We start from the raw sequence: 22236 nt of genomic DNA, 5'->3' as shown, positions 1-22236 counted from the left end.
TTTCAACCACTCCACACATTACTTGTTAACAAACTGTAGTTTTGGCAAGTCGGTTAGGACATCTACTTTGTGCATGATGGCCCTATTTGAGCAATTTACAAACGCCAAACTTCCAAAGTTGTGGAAAAATGGCTTAAGGACAACAAAGTCAAGGTATTGGAGTGGCCATCACAAAGCCCTGACCTCAATCCCATGGAAAATTTGTGGGCAGAACTGAAAAACCGTGTGCGAGCAAGGAGGCCTACAAACCTGACTCCGTTACACCAGCTATGTCAGGAGGAATGGGCCAAATTCACCCAACTTATTGTGGGACGCTTGTGGAAGGCTACCCGAAACGTTTGACCCAAGTTAAACAATTTAAAGGCAATGCTACCAAATACTAATTGAGTGTATGTAAACTTCTGACCCACTGGGAATGTGATGACAGAAATAAAAGCTGAAATAAATCATTCTCTCAACTATTATTCTGACATTTCACATTCTTAAAATAAAGTGGTGATCCTAACTGGAAAAATGACTTGTGTCATGCACAAAGTAGATGTCCTAATCGACTTGCCAAAACTAAAGTTTGTTAATAACAAGAAAATTGTGGAGTGGTTGAAAAACAAGTTTTAATGACTCCAACTTAAGTGTATGTAAAATTCCAACTTTAACTGTATAAAAAAAAAAAAAGATTGTTGTACACCTTTTGGTGTACAGTAACAGTGGTCCACTTATTTAATTGACGTTGTGAAACCTTAAAGAACGACAGTCAGGTCTGAAACACGACCAGTAGAGATAGTTACCCATTCTGCCCTACAAAGGACCACTGAACCAGGTCAAAAGGTTTCACATCTTCCCCCAAAACTAGAGTAATCCCCTGACTGGTAGTGACGGGGTAACTCCAGGATGGCTTGCCAATTGGTATGCAAGCCAGCAAATTCATGGGTGACAAGGACATACTGTAATTATATGTCAGGGCACACGGCCTGGCTCATGTAAATCGTGCATCAGAGGGTATCCTATCCAACTCCAGGGCCAATGTGGATCTTTATGTGGCTCATTGTTAAATCCATGATGGGAAATGTACAAGTGCACACTTTAAGAAAAGCGCAGAGAAGCGGGGCGCAATCTATATGTGAGCAATAAATGTTTTACTGAGAGTATCCTGTCATCGTCATTACCATCATCATCATAGTAGTGGGGTAATATTTATCATATAGCCTAAGCATATATTATATATACACCTCACATGTGATCCGTGATAAGACTATGCAATTTGTATATATAAAATAAAAGCCTGTTAAAATGTTTCTGACTCCATAAAGATGATTCAGCAATATGAGATAGGCTAGTTGAGTTACAGATCCTCCCGTGTGGCACAGTTGGTAGAGCATGGCGCTTGCAATGCTAGAGTTGTGGGTTTGATTCCCATGTGGGATCAGTATGAAAAAGTACAAAAATGTATTGACTCACTACTGTAAGTCGCTCTGGATAAGAGTGTCTGCTAAGTGACTAAAATGTAAAAATGTACAGGAATAAGAACTGTCTGTCAAAGGCAAAACGGATTTAATCACATTGTGAAATTAACGACTACATTATGCTCAAGTTAGAAAGCATTAACAAGCACTGCAAGGCATTATTCTAACGAGAGAAAAACAAAATAAGAGCCACGGACCATAGCTCATGGGAGTGAGAGAGTCTCAACAGCGCAGGTCAGGAGCAAAGAGAGAGAGAGAGAGTCAATGAATCTGAGACTGTTTTATAAGCATCTGAGTTAGTTGGATTCAAAATCTGAGTGGTTGACCAATTGCATTACTTTTGAGTTAACATCCTGTAAGGTCTGATGTCTGAGTGGAAGTTATCACAATAGAACCTCTGCTACCCAGAGGTGTGACAGAATGGGGGTTGGCGAGAAAACGCAGCATTTCCAAGACAACTCAGAGGAATCCATGCATACAGTTGATAAGGGTCACTTTGTGGGCTGGGCCACCCTACAGCATCAGTATTTCTATTTGGTGGCATACACAGAATTAGATTAGAACCCCAATCAAAAACATCTTTATTGCAAATTGTTATTTTTAGTAACACTGTAAACAGCTCATCTTAGCCCTTGTAACAGTTATAACTCTAGTTCACACATTTCATTTGCAAACTCATTTCTTTAAGCTGCAATATATAACTTTTTGGGCGACCCGACCAAATTCACATAGAAAGGTGAGATATAGATCGGTCATTCTCATTGAAAGCAAGTCTAAGAAGCGGTGACTTGCGGTAGATCTGCTCTATGTGCGCTATTTCTACGCATCCGTTCACCAGCTTCAAAGTGCTGAAAATACAATATATTTGGTTATGTAAAATATATTTCACAGTGGTTTAGATGGTACAATGATTCTCTACACTATGCATTGCTTGTTTTGTCACATACAATTCTAATAGTTTGCCTAATTTCAGTTTAACAATCAGGAAATTGCAGATTGCAACTTTAAAGCTGGGCGCACACTACATGATTTTGGTGCGATTTAGCTGTCCAAGACAAGTTTTTGAGAGACAAAATCCCCATGTCGTTGCCGACTCGGGAGCGCGGCCGTCTGAGGGCTAGTGATACCGATCCCACATTTGAGCCATCCCGATGTTTTCAAACGTTTAATTTTATTTGCACAAATCTGCAATGCACTTGTAGTGTGAGATGTGCAACGCCAAGTTTTGAGAACAGTGATCAGCAATAGCCAATGAGAGCTTGCCAGAGAAGAAGCCTGTGAGATGAAGGCGTGTCGCGTTAACCAGAATATGTACTCTCGAGCAGGAGTGATGACTACTACTAGAATGCGTTTATACTTACCTTTAACCAAAGTTAGTGTCAAATCGTTATAGCTCTGAAGTTCACAGACAATTGGAAAGATATTTCAACTTGTATGGCAAGCGTGAATTTCTGACAAAATGAGTTGAGGCTGCTTTGAGCTACATCTTGTTCTAGTTACGTTAACAATCTAATCACATAATTTTTTTTTTCACGAGACAGCGTGGCAAGTGAAGAAAATTGTAGTGTAGTGTGTGACCCCCCCCCCCCCCACACACACACACACACACACCGTCTGTCCCACATCGTTTACTGTGCGGAACATTACGTTGGCAAGACAAAAAACTAGAGGAAGGACAGCTGTTTAAAGTGTGCGGCTCAGCAATGTTGGAAATTCGTGTAGTGTATGCCCGGCACAACACAAAAACATGCTAGTCTACTTTTTACACATGATCGATGGTTAAAACTAAAGTTCACATTGTGCTCAACAACTACATCAGAACCAGTTAAAAAAATCTTGTCAAATTATTCTGAATGGAAATAGTTTTTGTAGGGCTACCCTGTCTAAAACGGTATTCATTTTCTCAATCAAGTCTAGGTATATTATTTTAATGAAATAAATTAAATATTGAAACAAAATATCATTGCACATCTCACTATTAATATCCTCACTGATGAAGTCCCTCTTTTCATTTGCACACCAAAGCATCCTAAAGTATAAAAAAAAGACAGTAACGTAAACTTATAGATATAGAGTACCAGTCATTCAATGTTTTTTCTTTATTTTTTACTATTTTCTACATTGTAAAATAATAGAGAAGACTTCAAAACTATGAAATAAAACATATGGAATCATGTAGTAAGCAGAAAAGTGTTAAACAAATCAAAATGTATTTTAGATTTAAGATTCTTCAAAGTAGCCACCCTTTGCACACTCTTGGCATTCTCTCAACCAGCTTCATGAGGAATGCTTTACCAAGTCTTGAAGGAGTTCCCACATATGCTGAGCACTTATTGGCTGCTTTTCCTTCACTCTGCGGTCCAACTCATCCCAAACCATCTCAATTGGGTTGAGATTGGGTGATTGTGGAGGCCAGGTCATCTGATGCAGCACTCCATCACTCTCCTTCTAGTTCAAATAGCCCCTACACAGCCTGGAGGTGTGTTGGGTCATTGTCCTGTTGAAAAACTAATTTTAGTCCCACTAAGCGCAAACCAGATGGGATGGTGTGTCGCTGCAGAATCCTGTGCTAGCCATGATGGTTAAGAGTGGCTAGAATTCTAAATAAAATCACTGAGTGTCACCAGCAAAGCACCCCCACACCATCACACCTCCATGCTTCACGGTGGGAACCACACATGCGGAGATGTTCTGTTCACCTACTCTGCGTTTCACCAAGACACAGCATTTGGAACCAACAATCTCAAATTTGGACTCATCAGACCAAAGGACAGATTTCCACCGGTCTAATGTCCATTGCTCGTGTTACTTGGCCCAAGCAAACCTTTTCTTCTTATTGGTGTCCTTTAGAATTGGTTTCTTTGCAGCAATTCAACCATGAAGGCCTGATTCAGTCTCCTCTGAACAGTTGATGTTAAGATGGGTCTGTTACTTGAACTCCGTGAAGCATTTATTTGGGCTGCAATTTCTGAGCCTGGTAACTCTAATGTCCTTCTCCTCTGCAGCAGAAGTAACTCTGGGTCTTCCTATCCTGTGCTCGTCCTCATGAGATCCAGTTTCATCATGGCGCTTGATGGTTTTTGCGACTGCACTTGGTGAAACTTTCAAAGTTCTTGAAATGTTCTGCATTGACTGACCAAGTCTTAAAGTAATGATGGACAGTCATTTCTCTTTGCTTATTTGAGCTGTTCTTTCCATAATATGGACTTGGTCTTTTACCAAATAGGGCCATCTTCTGTATACCATCCCTACATTGTCACAACACAACTGATTGGCTCAAACGCATTAAGGAGGAAAGAAATTCCACAAATGAACTTTTAACAAGGCACACCCGTTAATTGAATTGCATTCCAGGTGACTGCCTCATGAAGCTGGTTGAGAGAATACCAAGAGTTTGCAAAGCTGTCATCAAGGCAAAGATTGGCTACTTTGAAGAATCTCAAATATAAAATATATCTTGATTTGTTTAACACTTTTTTGGTTACTACATGATTCCATATATGTTATTTCATAGTTTTGATGTCTTCATTATTATTCTACAATGTAGAAAATAGTAAAAATAAAGAACAACCCTGGAATGAATAGGTGTGATCAAAAGTAAAAACACATCTTAAAAAACAGTCAAACGCCATTTACAACTCATTTCATACAGTATTAATCATTAAAACCATACTCGCTAGTGAAAGACACTCACAGAAATAAGAAAACAATACACAGTCATTGAATGAAGGGCCGGCCCTAGCCTTTTGGGGGCCCTAAGCAAGATTTGCCATGTCACTTATTGGCAGGGCCGCCACAGCTTCAATGTCTACATGCAAATGCTAAAAAGCTATCACTACAACTCACTCAGTGTAAACAGGCTAATTCAGGCTGTACTGTACCCTCCTCTAAACTCCTAAAGGGGAATTAAGGTACAAAATGCCCCTCCGCTATAATGTTCTTGACAAAAGGCAAAAAAGTGTGCTCTGCTTCCTGGAGGTCCAGTGCGATGGGGGTAGGGGAGGGAAAGTACTTCCTCAGCAGAGCCTCAGTTGTTATTCTTTAACTCAAACCTGCTGTACACCTGTTTGGACTTCATCTTGTTGTAGTGATTGACCAGGTCTAGTTTGCTGTGGCCTAAGGTCATGCGTTTCTGGTCCTTCCGGTTTAACATGGGGGGCGGTGGAGGGGGAGTCTGCTCGCTCTCCGGCTCTGTCTGGGAGAGGTCTGGCCCCCCAAAGGCTGTACTGTGAGGAGGAGACCTCCTGAAGACGGAGGTGTCCTTCTCAGTTGGGGGGAGGAGGTCCTTCTTGGTTGGAGGGAGGAAGAGGTCGGTGAGCTTGTTGAGGACGGGGTTGTAGGTAGTCCTCTGCTTGGCAGAGTGTTTGTTGTCCTGCATTGGAGACTGTGTCTTGGAGTCGTATAAACCAAGAGCCTGAAACTTGGACGTTGTTCCGCCAACATTTGGTTGGTGCAACTCTGTGGGGATGGACTTGGACCAATCTATCCCGACCGATTGGCCGATACCAGAGGAAGGGTGCTCTGTAACTGGGCTGTGATTGGTCCCATTGGGGGAGCCTCTCGTGCCTTGGGCAGTCTGATTATGAAGGGAGTGAGTTAGTGCCCCTCCTCTCCTCTCAGGGCTCAGGTGAGAGTTGCTGGTCTCTTTCTTTTCTTGACCTTGAGTGACCTTGTAAACCGTATTGGTCATGCCGGGTGCTGCCTTGATGCTGGACATGCTGCAACTGGATTGGCTGCTGGAGTTCTCTGAACTCAGAACCCTCTCCCGTGACCTCTCGGGGAAGAAGTCTAGCCCCATGTTGGGCGCAGGAACAGGGTTGGGGTAGTAAGGGAGACCCTCTTCATCTGGGTTATGGAAACAGTCAATGATCTGAGAGTCAGCGTACAGGCAGCGGAATTCTCGGTCGAAGCTCTCAGTGATCTGCCCAGAGAAGTGCATCACCATGTTGCTGTGGACCTGCGCTGAGAGCCAGCTGAAACTACAGGAAAGGGAACATGATCGAAAACAATGACATCTTCAACAACAAGTAGTTGTACAGTATGTACACACAAATGTACACAGTACATAATGGGCTAAATATGCCATACAGAAAATACATCCCTACCCAGTAATGTTCTACTTAAAAACAAATTACCTGTAGTGTATAAAAACGTTTTAAACTCAGAAATGGTTTGCACACTATTTATAAACCTTCAGAAAAAGGTGCAAATGGTAACTAATTCTGGTGAGAAAAAATCATATCTTTTTAACAGCTTTAGACGACATGCAAGCAATATGACAGTTTGGTAACACTTTACTTAGGTAACACTTTACTTACTTTTTAAATTATATGAACAAAAAATATTCAATTTTATTTGGAACGGCAAGCCAGATAAAATTAAAAGGGCCTATTTATATAACGAATATGAATTCGGAGGGCAGAAATTATTAAATATTAAAGCATTAGACCTCTCACTAAAGGCATCGGTCATACAAAAGTTATACTTAAATCCAAACTGGTTCTCTAGTAAACTGGTACGAATGTCTCATCCTATGTTCAAGAAGGGCCTTTTTCCCTTTATTCAGATTACACCTGCTCATTTTCGGTTGTTTGAAAAGGAAATGATCTCCAAAATATCCTTATTCTTTAAACAAGCCTTAGAAAGTTGGTTGCAATTTCAGTTTAATCCACCTGAAGGGACGGAACAAATAGTACAACAAATATTGTGGTTAAATTCAAATATAATAATTGATAAAAAAACTGTATTTATCGAAGAAATGTTTAAAAAAGGTATAATTTTTGTGAATGATATCATAAATAGGACTGGTGGAGTTATGTCACACATGCAGCTAACACAGACATATGGAAAAGTCTGCTCTACCCAAAATTACAACCAATTAATTGCAGCATTACCACAAAAATGGAAGAGGCAAGTAGAAGGGGAAAAAAGTAAGGAACTTGTATGTCGGCCCTGTATTAAAGAACAAAAATGGTTAAAGAAAAGTGTGATAAATAAAAACATATACCAATTTCATTTAAGGACCAAAAAACTAACAGCTGTGCCATACAAATTGCAAAATAGTTGGGAAGAGATTTTCGATGTACCCATTCCATGGCACATGGTTTATGAATTGATACGCAAAACAACGCCGGATTCAAAACTTCGAATTTTTCAATATAAATTACTGTACAAAATTCTTGCAACTAATAGAATGTTATATATATGGGGTATACAATCTTCCCAGCTCTGCAGATTCTGTTGTGAGGAGGCAGAGTCATTAGATCATTTATTTTGGTATTGTCCATATGTAGCTCGTTTTTGGTCACAGGTCCAGGAATGGCTGAAGAATTGCAACATTTGCCTAAAACTAACGCTACAGATAGCAATACTGGGGGATTTGAAAAGCCATAGTCAATCAATCAATAATATAATAATTATTTTGGCAAAGATGTTTATTTTTAATTTACAATCTGTAGAAGCTATGAGAATAGGAAGGTTCAGGTCTTTTGTGAAGCATCACAGCACAGTTGAGAAATGTATGGCAAATAGAAATCCGAAATGGATGATGTTGGAAGATAGATGGGAGGGGTTGGGTGGACCTGAAGGGTGGGACTAATAACAAGATAAACAATATAGGGCATACGGGATCTGTGAAATGTGTATAGGTGCGGAGCTTTTGTGAAATAGCACAGTTACAAGTGGAAATAAAATTGGATGGACAACAGAAATAGAGGAAGGACTAAGAACAAATAAGAGAGAACTATTGTAAAGTGGACTGTGTCTGTAAGATAGGTATAAGATGTAGAAATTGAAGGTAAAAGCAGAAGTGTTTATAAGTTTACTCCAATTGGGGGATTGGTGGTAGGGTCGCGGGGAATAATAATAAAGGCATATTCTTTAAAAAAGTATGTATGTCTATATAGGTATGTGTATGTATATATGTGTATATGTATGCATACGTGTATGGATATATATATTTACCCAAAAAAATATGGGGGAATGGAAATGATGCAGACAATTACATTGGAAGCAACATTCTTTCCGCAATACTAAGCTGATCCTCCCCTAAAGAAAAAAAAAAAAAAAAAAAAAAAAAAAAAAAAACACTTTACTTAGGGCGTATAATTATTTAAAAAAAATGTAAGCATGTTTGAGGCCTTATAAAGTTTTATAAATCAACTAAATGTTGTCTTTCTACGTGGCAATTTCCAACAGGCAAAAATGACGGATAACTCCGATTCATTATAACATGACATTTACACATTATAAGTAGTTCAAAGATTCTTATGACAAGTCCTATAATTAGTGATGGGGGAAAAAAAGAGATGGTTACATATTGCAATATTATTTTGGATGATATTATATTGATACTTTGACTCCAAGTATCGATTTGAAAAAAATAAAATATATATATGTATTTATTTATTTGCTAGGTAGGGTTAAGCTTGCGTTAGTCGGCTGTACCTGCGCCATAACTCTGGTGTTTTTCATCCTATAGCTTGTTCTCCATCTTCTTTTTAAATAGTGAGCTAACATGTTTTTTGCACTTTTTTCTTTTTATTTCACCTTTATTTAACCAGGAAAGCAAGTAGAGAACAAGTTCTCATTTACAACTGCGACCTGGCCAAGATAAAGCAAAGCAGTGCGACAAACAACACAGAGTTACAAATGGAATAAACAAACATACAGTCAATAACACAATAGAAAAGTCTATATAGTGTTTTAAATGAAGAAAATAAATAGGCCATAGTTGCAAAATAATTTCAATTAAGCAATTAAACATTGGAGTGATAGATGTGCAGAAGATGAATGTGCAAGTAGAGATACTGGGGTGCAAAGGAGCAAAAATAAATAAACAATATGGGGATGAGGTAGTTGGGTGGGATATTTACAGATGGCCTATATACAGGTGAAATTATCTGTAAGCTGCTCTGACAGCTGATGCCTAAAGTTAAAGTTTTATTTCCATGATTGATCCCAAAAAATATCTTGTCTCTCCGTCGCAGACATATAGTAAGCAATATGTTTGGGACAAATCACAATAACATCTTAGTAATGAATTGCAATATATATAGAATCGTGAGAACCATGAGAATTGCAATACATATCGTATTGGCACTTAAGTATTGTGATAATATATTGTGAAGTCCCTACTTAGAATGCACTATGACCACATAATACGCGCCCCGTGTAGCTCAGTTGGTAGAGCATGGCGCTTGCAACGCCAGGGTTGTGGGTTCGATTCCCACGGGGGGCCAGTACAAAAAAAGTATGAATGTATGTACTTGTAAGTCGCTCTGGATAAGAGCGCCTGCTAAATGACTTAAATGTAAATGTATGCTTGTATAATTACACCTGTGTTATCTACAGTTTCTTAGGGGAAGGATGTTTTCAAAACGACCAAACAAATATGAACAGGCTAACTTTGAATTCAATTTGAATACTGAACCAGAAGAACAACTTGGGTACATAGCATCTCAGCGTTCCTCTGTATGTGAGCAATTGTTTTTGTTTGAAGTACTACTGATTTCCCTTTCATTGTTGTAAAGCCCGTCATACGGATGTGCTTGATAGTCAAAATAGCTACCACTTCAAAATACAAGGTGTTTTGTTTGAATTTCAAGATAAACATAAAATGGAACTACAGATATATTTCCATTAAACTCCACAGGTAAATGCTTTTGCATTGACCGAGGGCTTGGCACATGTGTACAAACCTCATTGTTTGCACAGTCACCCACAAGTTAAACCCTTGTAGACCGTCCTACCTGCTCCCTACCCAGTAATGAATCATCATCAGCCGAGAAAACAGCTGACACTTCTATCTTCCTGTCTGAACATGAAGGCAAAATTTAAACATACAAGCTACATATTCCCCATAAAGTGAAGTGAGACATAGAAAAAGTGTAAGGCCAAGGAAGAAAAGTACACATTCATCTCATCTTCCTCTACACACCTTATTCTAGTCTTCATCAAGCCCATAAAATGCCTGAGGGCTCTCAAGAACACGTTTGTTCAACTGATACTAGTTTTGTTGGCAGTTGACAAAACTGCCAACACATTGCTTTTCAAAATGGAGGGTGTACTAATGTTTTGCATGAGATGAAGTGACAAGAGCAATGAGCAATACAGTGTAGTTAATAAGTGCATGTATGCACTTCTTCAATTGTTAAGACACACTTACTGGGACTAATTGTATAACCACTCCTATCATGGTCAAGTATTATTTGCTTGTTTCAAATCCTTCCACTTCTATCAATTATACAAGAAAAGCACTGTTTACTCCAATTAAGGGAGGGGTGGTATGGTTAGGGAAAAATATATACATTTTTAAATATATACAGTACCAGTCAAAAGTTTTAGAACACCTACTCATTCAAGGGTTTTTCTTGATTTTTACTATTTTCTACATTGTAGAATAATAGTGAAGACATCAAAAGTATGAAATGACACATACGGAATCATGTAGTAACCAAATTGTTTTTGAGAGAATGCCAAGAGTGTGCAAAGCTGTCATCAAGGCAACGGGTGGCTACTTCGAAGAATCTAAAAAATAAAATATATCTTGATTTGTTTAACACTTTTTGGGTTACTACATGATTGCATATGTGTCATTTCATACTTTTGATGTCTTCACTGTTATTCTACAATGTAGAAAATATTACAAATAAAGAAAAACCCTTGAATGAGTATATGACTGGAAATGATGCAGACAATTACATTGACGGAAGCTACAATCTATCTGCAATATTGAAGCTGATCTACCCACCCCCAAAAAATACAAAAATGTAAATAAAAGCACCGTAGGCCACTAGCTTTGGGAGACATTTAAATCGACATCAAAGATAGAGCTTAATGCAGTGGTTATTTAGCTGTTATAACTATTAAATAGCGGAACATTTTATTTTCCCCTGATGCCGATGTGATAACGTTTTCGCTATTAAACCATTTATCTGTAAAAACTGCTTACAGACAACCATCAAAGTCTGCTCTCCATCTAATGGGATCACAGCTACCCAGCCTGGCCTTGCCTGACACGACAAACACTTGCTGCACAAGGTGACCTTGCTCCTAGAGGACCTATCCCATCCACTCTCCAAAGAGTTTGACCAATTGGCTTCTGGATGCTGGTACAAGGTACCAAGGCTCAACTGAGGGAGAGCACAAAGCACTTAGGAATGGGATGTTTACCTAATGACTAAATGACTAACATTTCAACTATGTTTGCTTGAGTCACCTTACTAGATAATTCAGAGTGCCACCCAATGTTGGTAGACAATGTCCAGAGCAAGGCTAGTGTTTAGCTGAAGCAGCATATCGTGCAATAGAGAAATTCTCAGTTCACACTTATTATGCTTCAGATTTACTGCAAATGAATAGATAAATAACTGATATGCGTTTTGCCAAGACACGTGAGTACAATCCTTACCTGTATGACCCAGCGATGACTTCCTCACAGTCTATAATCATAAACTTTTCCTGGACCTGCCCGGTGAATTTCTTCCCACTTTTAGTGCAGTACGTGTCTCCACACACACTGCGGATTCTCATGTTCTGGAAAGGTCATGAAAATGTCACACGTTTTGTGGAAATAATAACACCAATAAGATGAACAATATCTAACTAATCATGATGTATGTTTGAAGGTAATAAATGGTATCAACCCATCTTCACACTGAAAAAGTGTACCAAAGCACATTGTTTAATGAATGCATGCACATGCGTGCACACACACACACACACACACACACACACACACACACAGAATAAGAGAGAAGCAGAAATGCAGCGAGAGAGAGAGGGGGAGAAAAGAGGGAGCGAAATACACAGAGTATAAACAGTACACTCTATTCAGCAATCCATCAACCCATGCACCCACCACATCCCATACTTACACCCAGGTGAGAGTTCTGGATGTCCAGTGCTGCACACATGTCAACAAAGTAGTTGAGATTCTTCTCGTCCAGGAGAATGTACACAGGGACCTTGCGCTTGTTCGAGGCCTCCATCAAGTCACACAGCAGATCAACGTCTGTGAAGAGGTCCATGACCAACGCTATGACCTGTGCACACAGGGAAAAGGTGATAAATACTCAAATGTAAATTGATGGATGGACAACAGGGTGCAATTCTGTTATTTTCTATTTGGTCATTTTATCTATAGGCCTATAATAATAATTGTGTTTATCACATCTGTATTTTGTACCAGCCAAGTATGAACGATAATTAAAACGATCATACCATTTTAGAATCAGAATCACCTTTATTCACCGAGTACATTTACATGTACAAGGAATTTGACCTGGTGAAATGCTGCTATTAGTGCTAAGATAATGTCATAACACTTCCTATGAATGTACTCTCCATAATGCAGTCTTAAGCACATTTATAAGCCTTATGAGCAATGCATAAAGCACAACAATAGGTGCTTCTAGCTGCTCATTAACATCTACATAAAGCATTATAAGCAGGCTAAGTGTTAAGCTAAGTGTTATAATGCCTATATGAAATGCTCATTGGGACATTTTGTCAAGAGTGATTCCGCAATCATGTTCGGTGTGCAAGACAGCTATGTGTATTAAAGCAGTGGTTCTCAAACCTCTCATCGGGGGACCCCCAGGCGTTCCATGTATTTGATATATTCCAGAGCTAGCACACCTGATTCAACATGTCAACTGATCATCAAGCCTTTGACTAAGTCAATCAGGCGAGCTAGTTCAGGGCTACAACAAAATGGTGAAACGTCTGGGGGTCCCTGAGGAGAGGTTGAAAAACACTATTATTAGAGGGTGTGCAGGAGAATGGGAATATTTGAAAAAAATAGGAATATACCCCTTGATGAGCACAATATAATGCTCTCTTAATGAGGTTTACATATAGGGCATTATAATGCTTTGCTTTGTAAGGCATTATATAGTATTGGTCATAATGCTATATGAACGTAGTAATATATGATTAAGACACCTATGATGTGCATTATAATGCATTATGCAGAGGGTATTCATAGGAAGTGTTAACAATTTTATCTAACATAAGTCTACATGGCTTTTTGCCAAGGATAACCAGGCATGAGCTGAAGGCCTGTATGCCTCGGTACATACTGTAGTAAATAGAATTGCTATTGCACTAGGCTACCTTTTCTTCAAATGAATATGACACACACACATTACAGGCTGAAATGAATGTATGAAACGTTGAGGACCCTAAGAAAATTATAGCTTAGGCCTATGGGCTCCTGTATGGGGAGTCCTCTTGCTCCAAAACGAAACCATGAAGGCTAGTATGTCCCCCCCCCCCCCCCCCCCCCCATTTCCTTTAAAATACATGGAGGTAAATGAATGTGTGTTTTAGCGACAACACACAGCTTTTCCAGATTAGATTGTAAAACATACAGTACATGGGCATGTTTAGACATGTCAAATAGTTCAACTGTTTGTATTAAAGCAAAAGAAGCCTATAGCCATGCCACAGGAGTGGACAGAGGTAGGAAAATAACCCAAGTGCCTTTTAGGGGACATTAGCCATTTGGCCGTTACTGTGTGTGTGTGTATATATATATATATATATATATATATATATATATATATATATATATATAAACACACACAATTCAATGACTTACCCTTTTTGCTTTATTAATTAATGACCGAATGAGGTCTTTCACATTGTGAGTCTTGTCCCTTTGGAAATAGATCTGTGTTTCTGAGGGTCCGTATCGTTGGGGGTTTTCTGGCCACCCTAGTTCCAGCATAGGTGGCTCTTCGTCGGACATCATTGGGAAATAGGTCCCCGAGGTAAGCTCGGACACCGTATCCCCCTCCCCAATGTCCCCCTCAGTGCCATTTGAGCTGTTGTCGGAGCTACAGTTCTTGGCTGCATTCTCGGTAATATACTGAATCTCAAGCGGCGAGAGAAAATTTAATTCCCTTTCCTCTGTCAGAACTCGTCTGTATTCCTTCTCCCCAGACTCCAACAGAGCGTCTGTTGCCAACCTGGCCGCCTCGTTGTGGCTGAGTTCGAGCGTCGAGCCTTGTCGATATGGGTTCTTCACTTCCTCTAACCTGTTGGCGAGTTTACCAAGCGCTTTGCGCCCGGAGTTGTGTGTCGGCCGGAGCGCCTCGGAGCTCATCATTGTGCCTACTCAGCACTAAGGTAACAGATGGCGGTGTACTCTCGTTCACTACAGCACCCTTACAGGCATACAGCAAATGTAATCTCTAAAAACTAGTAGTCTCTTTATGAAAACGGCCTGCGCTGAAATGGACTGGACTTCTCTAGTTGCCGAACATGACAGGTAGGCTATTCCCGCCGGGGCTTTCGTATTGTTGGTCTAACAGTCTGTTCAGAAGCAATACCGCCTCTTGCTCACCAGGGTGTAATCATTAGTCCAAAAAGTTGCGTTTTGCAACGAAAACAAGAGTTGCGATTGGACACATTCAGGTAGGTCTCGCCCTCGTTCCGTTTTCTTCCGTTTACGAAAAGTTTTGCAACAGAATTGGTGTAATGAATAAACCCCTGTATATATCGGTCACGGTATCTAACGTCATCTGGCTCCACCTCTCGCTCACATAATAATACATTGAAAACCTATCCTCAGTGTCTCTCTTTATGGTAGCCTTCATACAGTGCATTTGGAAAGTATTCAGACCCCTGGACTTTTTCCACATTTTGTTACGTTACAGCCTTATTCTAAAACGGATAAATAATAATTCCATAGCAATCTACATACATTTTTGTAAAATTATTTAAAATATATTTAAAAAAAAACGTATATACATAACTATTCAGACCCTATGAGACTCACCATTGAGCTCAGGTGCATCCTGTTTCCATTGTTCATCCTTGAGATGTTTCTACAACTTGGAGTCCACCTGTGGTAAATTCAATTGAATGGACATGATTTGGAAAGGCACATAACTGTCTATATAAAAGGTCCCATAGTTGACAGTGCATGTCAGTACAAAAACCAAGCCATGAGGTTTTAGGAATTGTCCGTAGAGCTCAGAGACAGGATTGTGTTGAGGCACAGATCTGGGGAAGGGTATCAAAACATTTCTGCAGCACTCCACCAATCAGGCCTTTTATGCAGAGTGACCAGACGGAAGCCACTCAGTAAAAAGGCACATGACAGCCCACTTGGAGTTTGCCAAAAGGCACCTGAAGACTCTCAGACCATCTGGTCTGATGAAACCAAGATTTAACTATTTTGCTTGAATGCTAAACGTCACGTCTGGAGGAAACCTGGCACCATCCCTACAGTGAAGTATGATGGTGGCAGCATCATGCTGTGGGATGTTTTTCAGCGGCAGGGACTAGTCAGAATCGAGGCAAAGATGAATGGAGCAAGTACAGAGAGATCCTTGATGAACACCTGCTCCAGAGCAGTCAGGACCTCAGACTGGGGTGAAGGTTCACCTTCCAACAGAACGACCCTGAGCACACAGCCAAGACCACGCAGGAGTGGCTTCGGGACAAGCCTCTGTATGTCATTGAGTGCCCCAGCCAGAGCCCGGACTTGAACCCGATCTAACATCTCTGGAGAGACCTGAAAATAGCTGTGCAGCAACCTGACAGAGCTTGAGAGGATCTGCAGAGGAGAATGTGAGACACTCCCCAAATACAGGTGTGCCAAGCTTGTAGCGTCATACCCAAGAAGACTTGAGGCTGTAATCGCTGCCAAAGGTGCTTCAAGAAAGTACTGAGTACAGGGCCTGAACATATATGTAAATGTGATTTCAGTTTTTTATTTTTAATACATTTTCCCAAAATGCTGTATTGTGTGTAGATTGATGAGGGGGGGGGGGGGGGACACACACACGATGTAATACATTTTAGAATAAGGCTGTAACGTAACAAAATGTGGGAAAAGTCAAGGGGTCTGAATACTTTCCAAAGGCACAGCCATTCAAAAGTTTGGGCTCCCTTAGAAATTTCCTTGTTTTTGAAAGAAAAGCAAATTTTTTTGTCCATTAAAATAACAGCAAATTGATCAGAAATAGTGTATTAATATTGTGTAGAAATAAATATAATAGAGTATAGACAATGTTAATGTTGTAAATGACTATTGTAGCTGGAAACGGCAGATTTTTTATGGAATATCTACATGGGCATAGAGGCCCATTATCAGCAACCATCACTCCTTTGTTTCAATGGCACGTTGTGTTAGGTAATCCAAGTTTATCATTTTAAAAAGGCAAATAATCATTAGAAAACCCTTTTGCAATTATGTTAACACAGCTGAGAACTGTTGTGCTGATTAAAGATGCAATAAAACTGGCCTTCTTTAGACTAGTTGAGTATCTGGAGCATCAGCATTTGTGGGTTCGATTACAGGCTCAAAATGGCCAGAAACCAATAACTTTCTTCTGAAAGTCAGTCTATTCTTGTTCTGAGAAATGAAGGCTATTCCATGCGAGAAATTGCCAAGAAACTGAAGATCTCGTACAACGCTGTGTACTACCCCCTTCACAGAACAACGCAAACTGGCTCTAACCAGAATAGAAAGAGGAGTGGGAGGCCCCGATGCACAACTGAGCAAGAGGACAAGTACATTAGAGTGTCTAGTTTGAGAAACAGACACCTCACAAGTCCTCAACTGGCAGCTTCATTATATAGTATCCGCAAAACACCAGTCTCAATGTCAACAGTGAAGAGGCAACTCCGGGATGCTGGCCTTCTAGGCAGAATTCCTCTGTCCAGTGTCTGTGTTCTTTTGGCCATCTTAATCTTTTAATTTTATTGGCCAGTCTGAGATATGGCTTTTTCTTTGCAACTCTGCCTAGAAGGCCAGCATTCCAGAGTTGCCTTTTCACTGTTGACTTTGAGACTGGTGTTTTGCGGGCACATTTTTTTTGCAAAAGGGTTTTCTAATGATCAATTATTCTTTTAAAATGATAAACTTGGATTAGCTAACACAATGTGCTATTGGAACACAGGAGTGATGGTTGCTGATAATGGGCCTCTGTAGATATTCCATTAAAAAAATAAAAAAATCTGCTGTTTTCTGCTACAATAGTCATTTACAACATTAACAATGTCTACACTGTATTTCTGATCAATTTAAACATGATTTTACATGGACAAAAATGTGCTTTTCTTTCAAAAACAAGGACATTTCTAAGTGACCCCAAACTTTTGAACGGTAGCATATATATATGTAACATTGGTGGTAATTGCGTTTCAGGGAGGCCTTTTTGCCTGCTACGTTAGATTATGGGCTCTACACAGTCTAATGTTCCACCTTAAATTCGGCTGAGAGCTCTCCCAATTCCACCCCTCCCCGTGAGTGGGATAAAGTTATTAAGTGACAATGCAGGATTAGCACTCCATAGTTTTTGTTGTTGTTGTAGTCTGCATACAACAAACGAATGCATGGCTGCAACTTCTCCTAATATGCTGTTTTAAACCTATACCTGATGTCACCTTTCTATTTTATTACATAGGTTGTAAGTAGGCAATGTAGGCCTATTATACATTGTTTATTGGCCTACCCAATTTTGGATGTAATAGGCAAATGGGTCTCAAGCAGTGTCAAAGATATGTCTTTTGAGTTGTAAAGTAGGTAAAAAGTATTAAGTAGTTGAAAATGTGCTAATTAGCTAAAATGCTAAAGTTGACCAAGATGAGCTCCACCCACACTACTTCTGCTTTTGACTTATATAACCATACCAAATATAACATACTATTTTGAGAGTGTATCGGATTTACCTTTACTATGTTACATCTAGTATTTTGCCTTCTAGCAATGTAAGCATTTAGATCTAATAGGCTTGCTTGATCAGGCACTCATATCATACGATCTTGGCTATGGCTGCACTGCCACTGACTGAATAGTAAATATAGGAACTAGGGAAGAGTGCATGACATTGTAGAAGTTAATTTACATGTTATCTTGCTCATAAAAAGCCACGAGGTAAATTATATAAAAAAGCATCCACACCCGAATTAAAAGTCTTCAACAGGAAGGAAATTGGTAGCCTACATCTCAGCATCTGAGGCTCAGATATTTAATTTGTGTCTTTTGTTTTGTTTCAGGTCAAATTGATTGATACAAAATAATGATTGAATTTCCCATAATGTAAAGGTTCTATTTCAAAAGAAGGATATTTAAAAATTAAACTGATCGGCAGTTAATACTTTTGATCACATTTACGAAAGAGATCCTTACTGGGGTAAGACAGATGTAGGCCCACCCATGGTGGAAACTTTCTTCCCACAAAAGCTCAAAACTAGTACTTACTCCATTGTGAAGTGATGCGGCAGGATGTAGAGGTAATCAATACCCATGGTTGTAGTTACTATTTCATGTTCAGCAACATTATACCTGGTTGATATCATACATACAATGCCTGACATCAAGCCCTTATATACAATAACTTATCTCCGAATCAACTAATCGTCTGTCACTGAAGGGTTAACAGTACAAGTAGGGTTATTCTTGTTGATCACATTCATATCTGCCAATCTAAAAGCTGTCAAAATAGCTTAGATGTGTTCTTTCTCTAGCCACCCATTATCACGAGACAGGATTTGTCATCAGTTTGCACTACTATCACCACTGCAACTACAGTGTGTTCCATACAAAACGAACAAATCAGGTTTCACCAGTTTCTTTCAGCTCAGGTGGAGCAAAGGGAAACGGGTTGAGAAGCTTAACATTATTCTCCGGGAAAACAGCTACACAAAGTATTCCATAAATGTACAAAAAGCAATGATACAGGAGTTCCTGACTGACTTATGTAATAGCTTCAGGCTGTAATTTCAGTGTCTACATCAATTGTGTTGTATAAAATATAGTTAGACAATGAGGAAGCTACACCGCTGCCCATAGAGGTAATGGTGACACAGCTCACCGTGATACAACAGCAAACACTTGTGTTGTGAATAGCACATTATTTTAACAGATATAGAAATAATGAAAGGAGGGGGTTTTATACACATCCACAATAATAACAGGAGCTGGACAAAAAGGTCCAATAAACAGAAGAATATCATGTTCGCTCACTGCTTTGCTGCTGCAATCACTTTTGGGACCAGCAAAGTAGTAAACAGATATTCCCTTTTTAGATATGGGACGTCAACTTCTTTTCAACGGATCATCTTGAAATCACAATCAATAACACACAGCAGGATTACCTTGCTGAGTTTGAGGGGGCATATATTCTCAGAAATACAAATTGGACCTTTCAAATAGGTGAAATGGCAATCGTAATAATACATTGACTATGAGCTACGTGCCAGCCTTATTTATTCATTTATACATAAATATCCCACCAATAGTAATATGCCACCACCCATTATTCCAGTAAAAAAAAAAAAAAAATGGAAGATAGAGCACTGCCGTAGAATTGTTGAACTACCCAGACATCTGGCATCTTTGGCACCTTCTTCCTTAGCTTTTCTGACGTTTCAGGATGGAGAACTCAAATAATGGTTTTGATCTGATTGTTTGTGAAGGGTGGTGCTAAGAGGTGCTGAAGTAATGCTTAAATAACAGGAGTTACATTCTAAATGGAAATGACAGCCACAGCCCTGCAGGGAGGGCAAGTACAAATTAGCAAAATTCGATTTGATTAAAAAGATGTGACCTGACTCGAACTTGTCCCAGCAACCGCTCAGCAAAAGTTGATACAAGTCAAGGATGCCCCATATGACACAAGGCCAACACTCTCCTAATGAATTAATTCTCTTTGTAGAAATACTTTTGCTTATAAAACCATCAAACATATAAGGGTACTTTAGCACATGCTGTAGGGTTTGCATACAATACATATTCGGTAAGATGTGTCAGTCCTGAGCATTGTTTCTTATTTTTTTCTTCTCAGCTAGGGAAAACATTCCGAATTGATTCAGTCAGAAAAAAACAACAATTTAGCACTTATTTCCCTGTCTATTTATCAAACCAAGCTGCATCCCCGTGCATGCGTTAAGTAGGGCTCACAAGACAGGTCTAGGTTATGCTACAATCCTACTGTAGTCTTGACTAAGCATTGGATCTAAAAAATATTTAAAAAATGTACACCAACATGGAACGTTTCATCAGATAACCTTCTTAGCTAGCTGCTCTCACCCTGCTAATCCAGCTTCTCCTAGATCATGTTTAACCTCCTAGGAATTGCCTGTAAAGACTGGCTGAATAAAGTGTAGTTAGAGGAACAGGTTCTGAAATGAAAGGATATAGCACAACAATTAAGTGCTTGGCTTACTCTGTAGTCCTTTTCATGATAGCCTCACATGCACAAAGTTATTTATTGACAGAGGCAGTCTACAAACTTAACATATCTAGATGATATATTTACGGCAAATCAATCCAACGCATTTTATAAAGCCTTTTTTTCCCATCAGCAGTTGTCACAAAGAGGGGCGGCAGGTAGCCTAGTGGTTAGAGCATTGGGCCAGTAACCGAAAGGTTGCTGTAGGGGAACAACTTCCGAGAAGGCAGGAACCTAGGAAAAAACCTAGAGGAACCAGGCTCCGAGGGGTGGCCAGTCCTCTTCTGGCTGTACCGGGTAGAGATTTAAGAGTACAAATGCTTAAAATGACCTCATTTCATTAATACAATGGAAAGGCCATACAGATGTTTATCCCTGCAAAATTAAGAGCATAAGTAAATTAAAATTGGAAGGGCCTTCTCAGATTTTCACTGAGCACTTTGGAGTGTCATTTTTGATTGATTATATGACATCCCAATTAAAATCATTTCTCTGAAATCAACGTGGGCCAGAACCCTCGTAATGTTTTCCGAACTAAACTAAATCAACATACCACATTATCTCCTTAGGGAGGAAACAATTTTCTGCATTCAAGTTACTGACAGTACTGCTTACACCTAGAGATTATACATATCACCTGAAGCGAGCTTAGCCGTGATACCACTGGGTTTGTGACGTCAAACCTCCACCCATAGGCATGCACTAAACACTCCCTTAACACAGCAGCAGGGTGAGTGCTCCTCCAGGACTCTCATGAAGAAAACAAATAGGAAAAAAACAGGTTAATGTTTGAACCAGTTGACTCCCTGGTGCGGTGCCAGGGCCTCCATCCAGCTCATGGTAATAAATTGCAGCCTGACAACATTGCTCTCAACAGCTTTAACGTCGACCTTTTCCAAGACGCTGTTTGTCACTCTCTGGTCTGGGCCTCGGGACATTTACAGTTTAGTACCATGGGAACACTGACTAAGCCGACTTGAGTTTGCCATTTCCTGTTCAAAGTGTTTGAGATGTATTATTTTGGATAGGTTGTTAAATATAGTTTGGGGGAAGGTTGGGCGTTACACTGTGTATCGCTGGGACATAGATGAGCCTACTGTACTTCAACTATGGGCAATACCACATGTGTTTCACAACAGGAGAATAACTGCCTCATCCAACAATTCACTGGGAATATTCACTAAGGCTTCCCTCAACTTTTACCCAAACTGGAAATATAGCGGTGTTGAATAGAGCCCTGAGTTTTTCCTGGTCGAATCACAAGGTCAAGAAAACTCAAAGGTCATCTTTGATAAGATTACCGCAGCACTATTCAGATCACAAAAGAAATCTTTGTAGAAAGGTGGAGCACCGATCTGAACACAAACAAGTAGAGGAAAAATGGGGTGACTGATCTGAACCCAAAAGGGTCACAGTACTGGAAGATGTAACAACACAACAGAAGTGGCACACTGAATCCTGCCTGGTCATGTGAGCAGGCTGTGTGGGTCATGGTGTCGTAAGTAAACACCAGGTGACACACCTGACGGATAATATAACACAGGAAGACTGCGTTAGTTTTACTGCTGTCCTGATGACTGCTC

The 22236-nt window shown here is 39.8% G+C and overlaps 1 protein-coding gene across 1 annotated transcript; it reads right to left on the bottom strand.

Moving 5' to 3' along the window:
* Positions 1-1531: 1531 nt before the first annotated feature.
* fam83c (family with sequence similarity 83 member C) lies at positions 1532-14889 on the bottom strand. Its single transcript, XM_055867827.1, has 4 exons — positions 14065-14889; positions 12338-12505; positions 11872-11996; positions 1532-6439 (listed from the first exon to the last, which is right to left on the bottom strand). The coding sequence occupies exons 1-4, from the start codon at positions 14572-14574 to the stop codon at positions 5488-5490; spliced, it is 1755 nt and encodes a 584-aa protein (XP_055723802.1). The 5' UTR covers positions 14575-14889; the 3' UTR covers positions 1532-5487.
* Between the last annotated feature and the right edge of the window lie 7347 nt (positions 14890-22236).

This window comes from Salvelinus fontinalis, chromosome 18 (genome assembly GCF_029448725.1).
Source record: "Salvelinus fontinalis isolate EN_2023a chromosome 18, ASM2944872v1, whole genome shotgun sequence".
In the NCBI taxonomy this organism is placed as follows: Eukaryota; Metazoa; Chordata; class Actinopteri; order Salmoniformes; family Salmonidae; genus Salvelinus; species Salvelinus fontinalis.
The sequence above is the reverse complement of the archived record's forward strand: the minus strand, read 5'-3'. Positions and strand labels throughout refer to the sequence as shown.

What these genes read in the sequence shown, in the direction of transcription:
- fam83c (XM_055867827.1), bottom strand. Translation starts at nt 14,574, where the DNA reads ATGATGAGCTCCGAGGCGCTCCGGCCGACACACAACTCCGGGCGCAAA. An exon ending in TAATTAATAAAGCAAAAAGG is followed by an intron (nt 12,506 to 14,064) that starts GTAAGTCATTGA and finishes CTGTGTGCACAG; the next exon opens with GTCATAGCGTTGGTCATGGA. An exon ending in GTCATCGCTGGGTCATACAG is followed by an intron (nt 6,440 to 11,871) that starts GTAAGGATTGTA and finishes CCTTTCCTGTAG; the next exon opens with TTTCAGCTGGCTCTCAGCGC.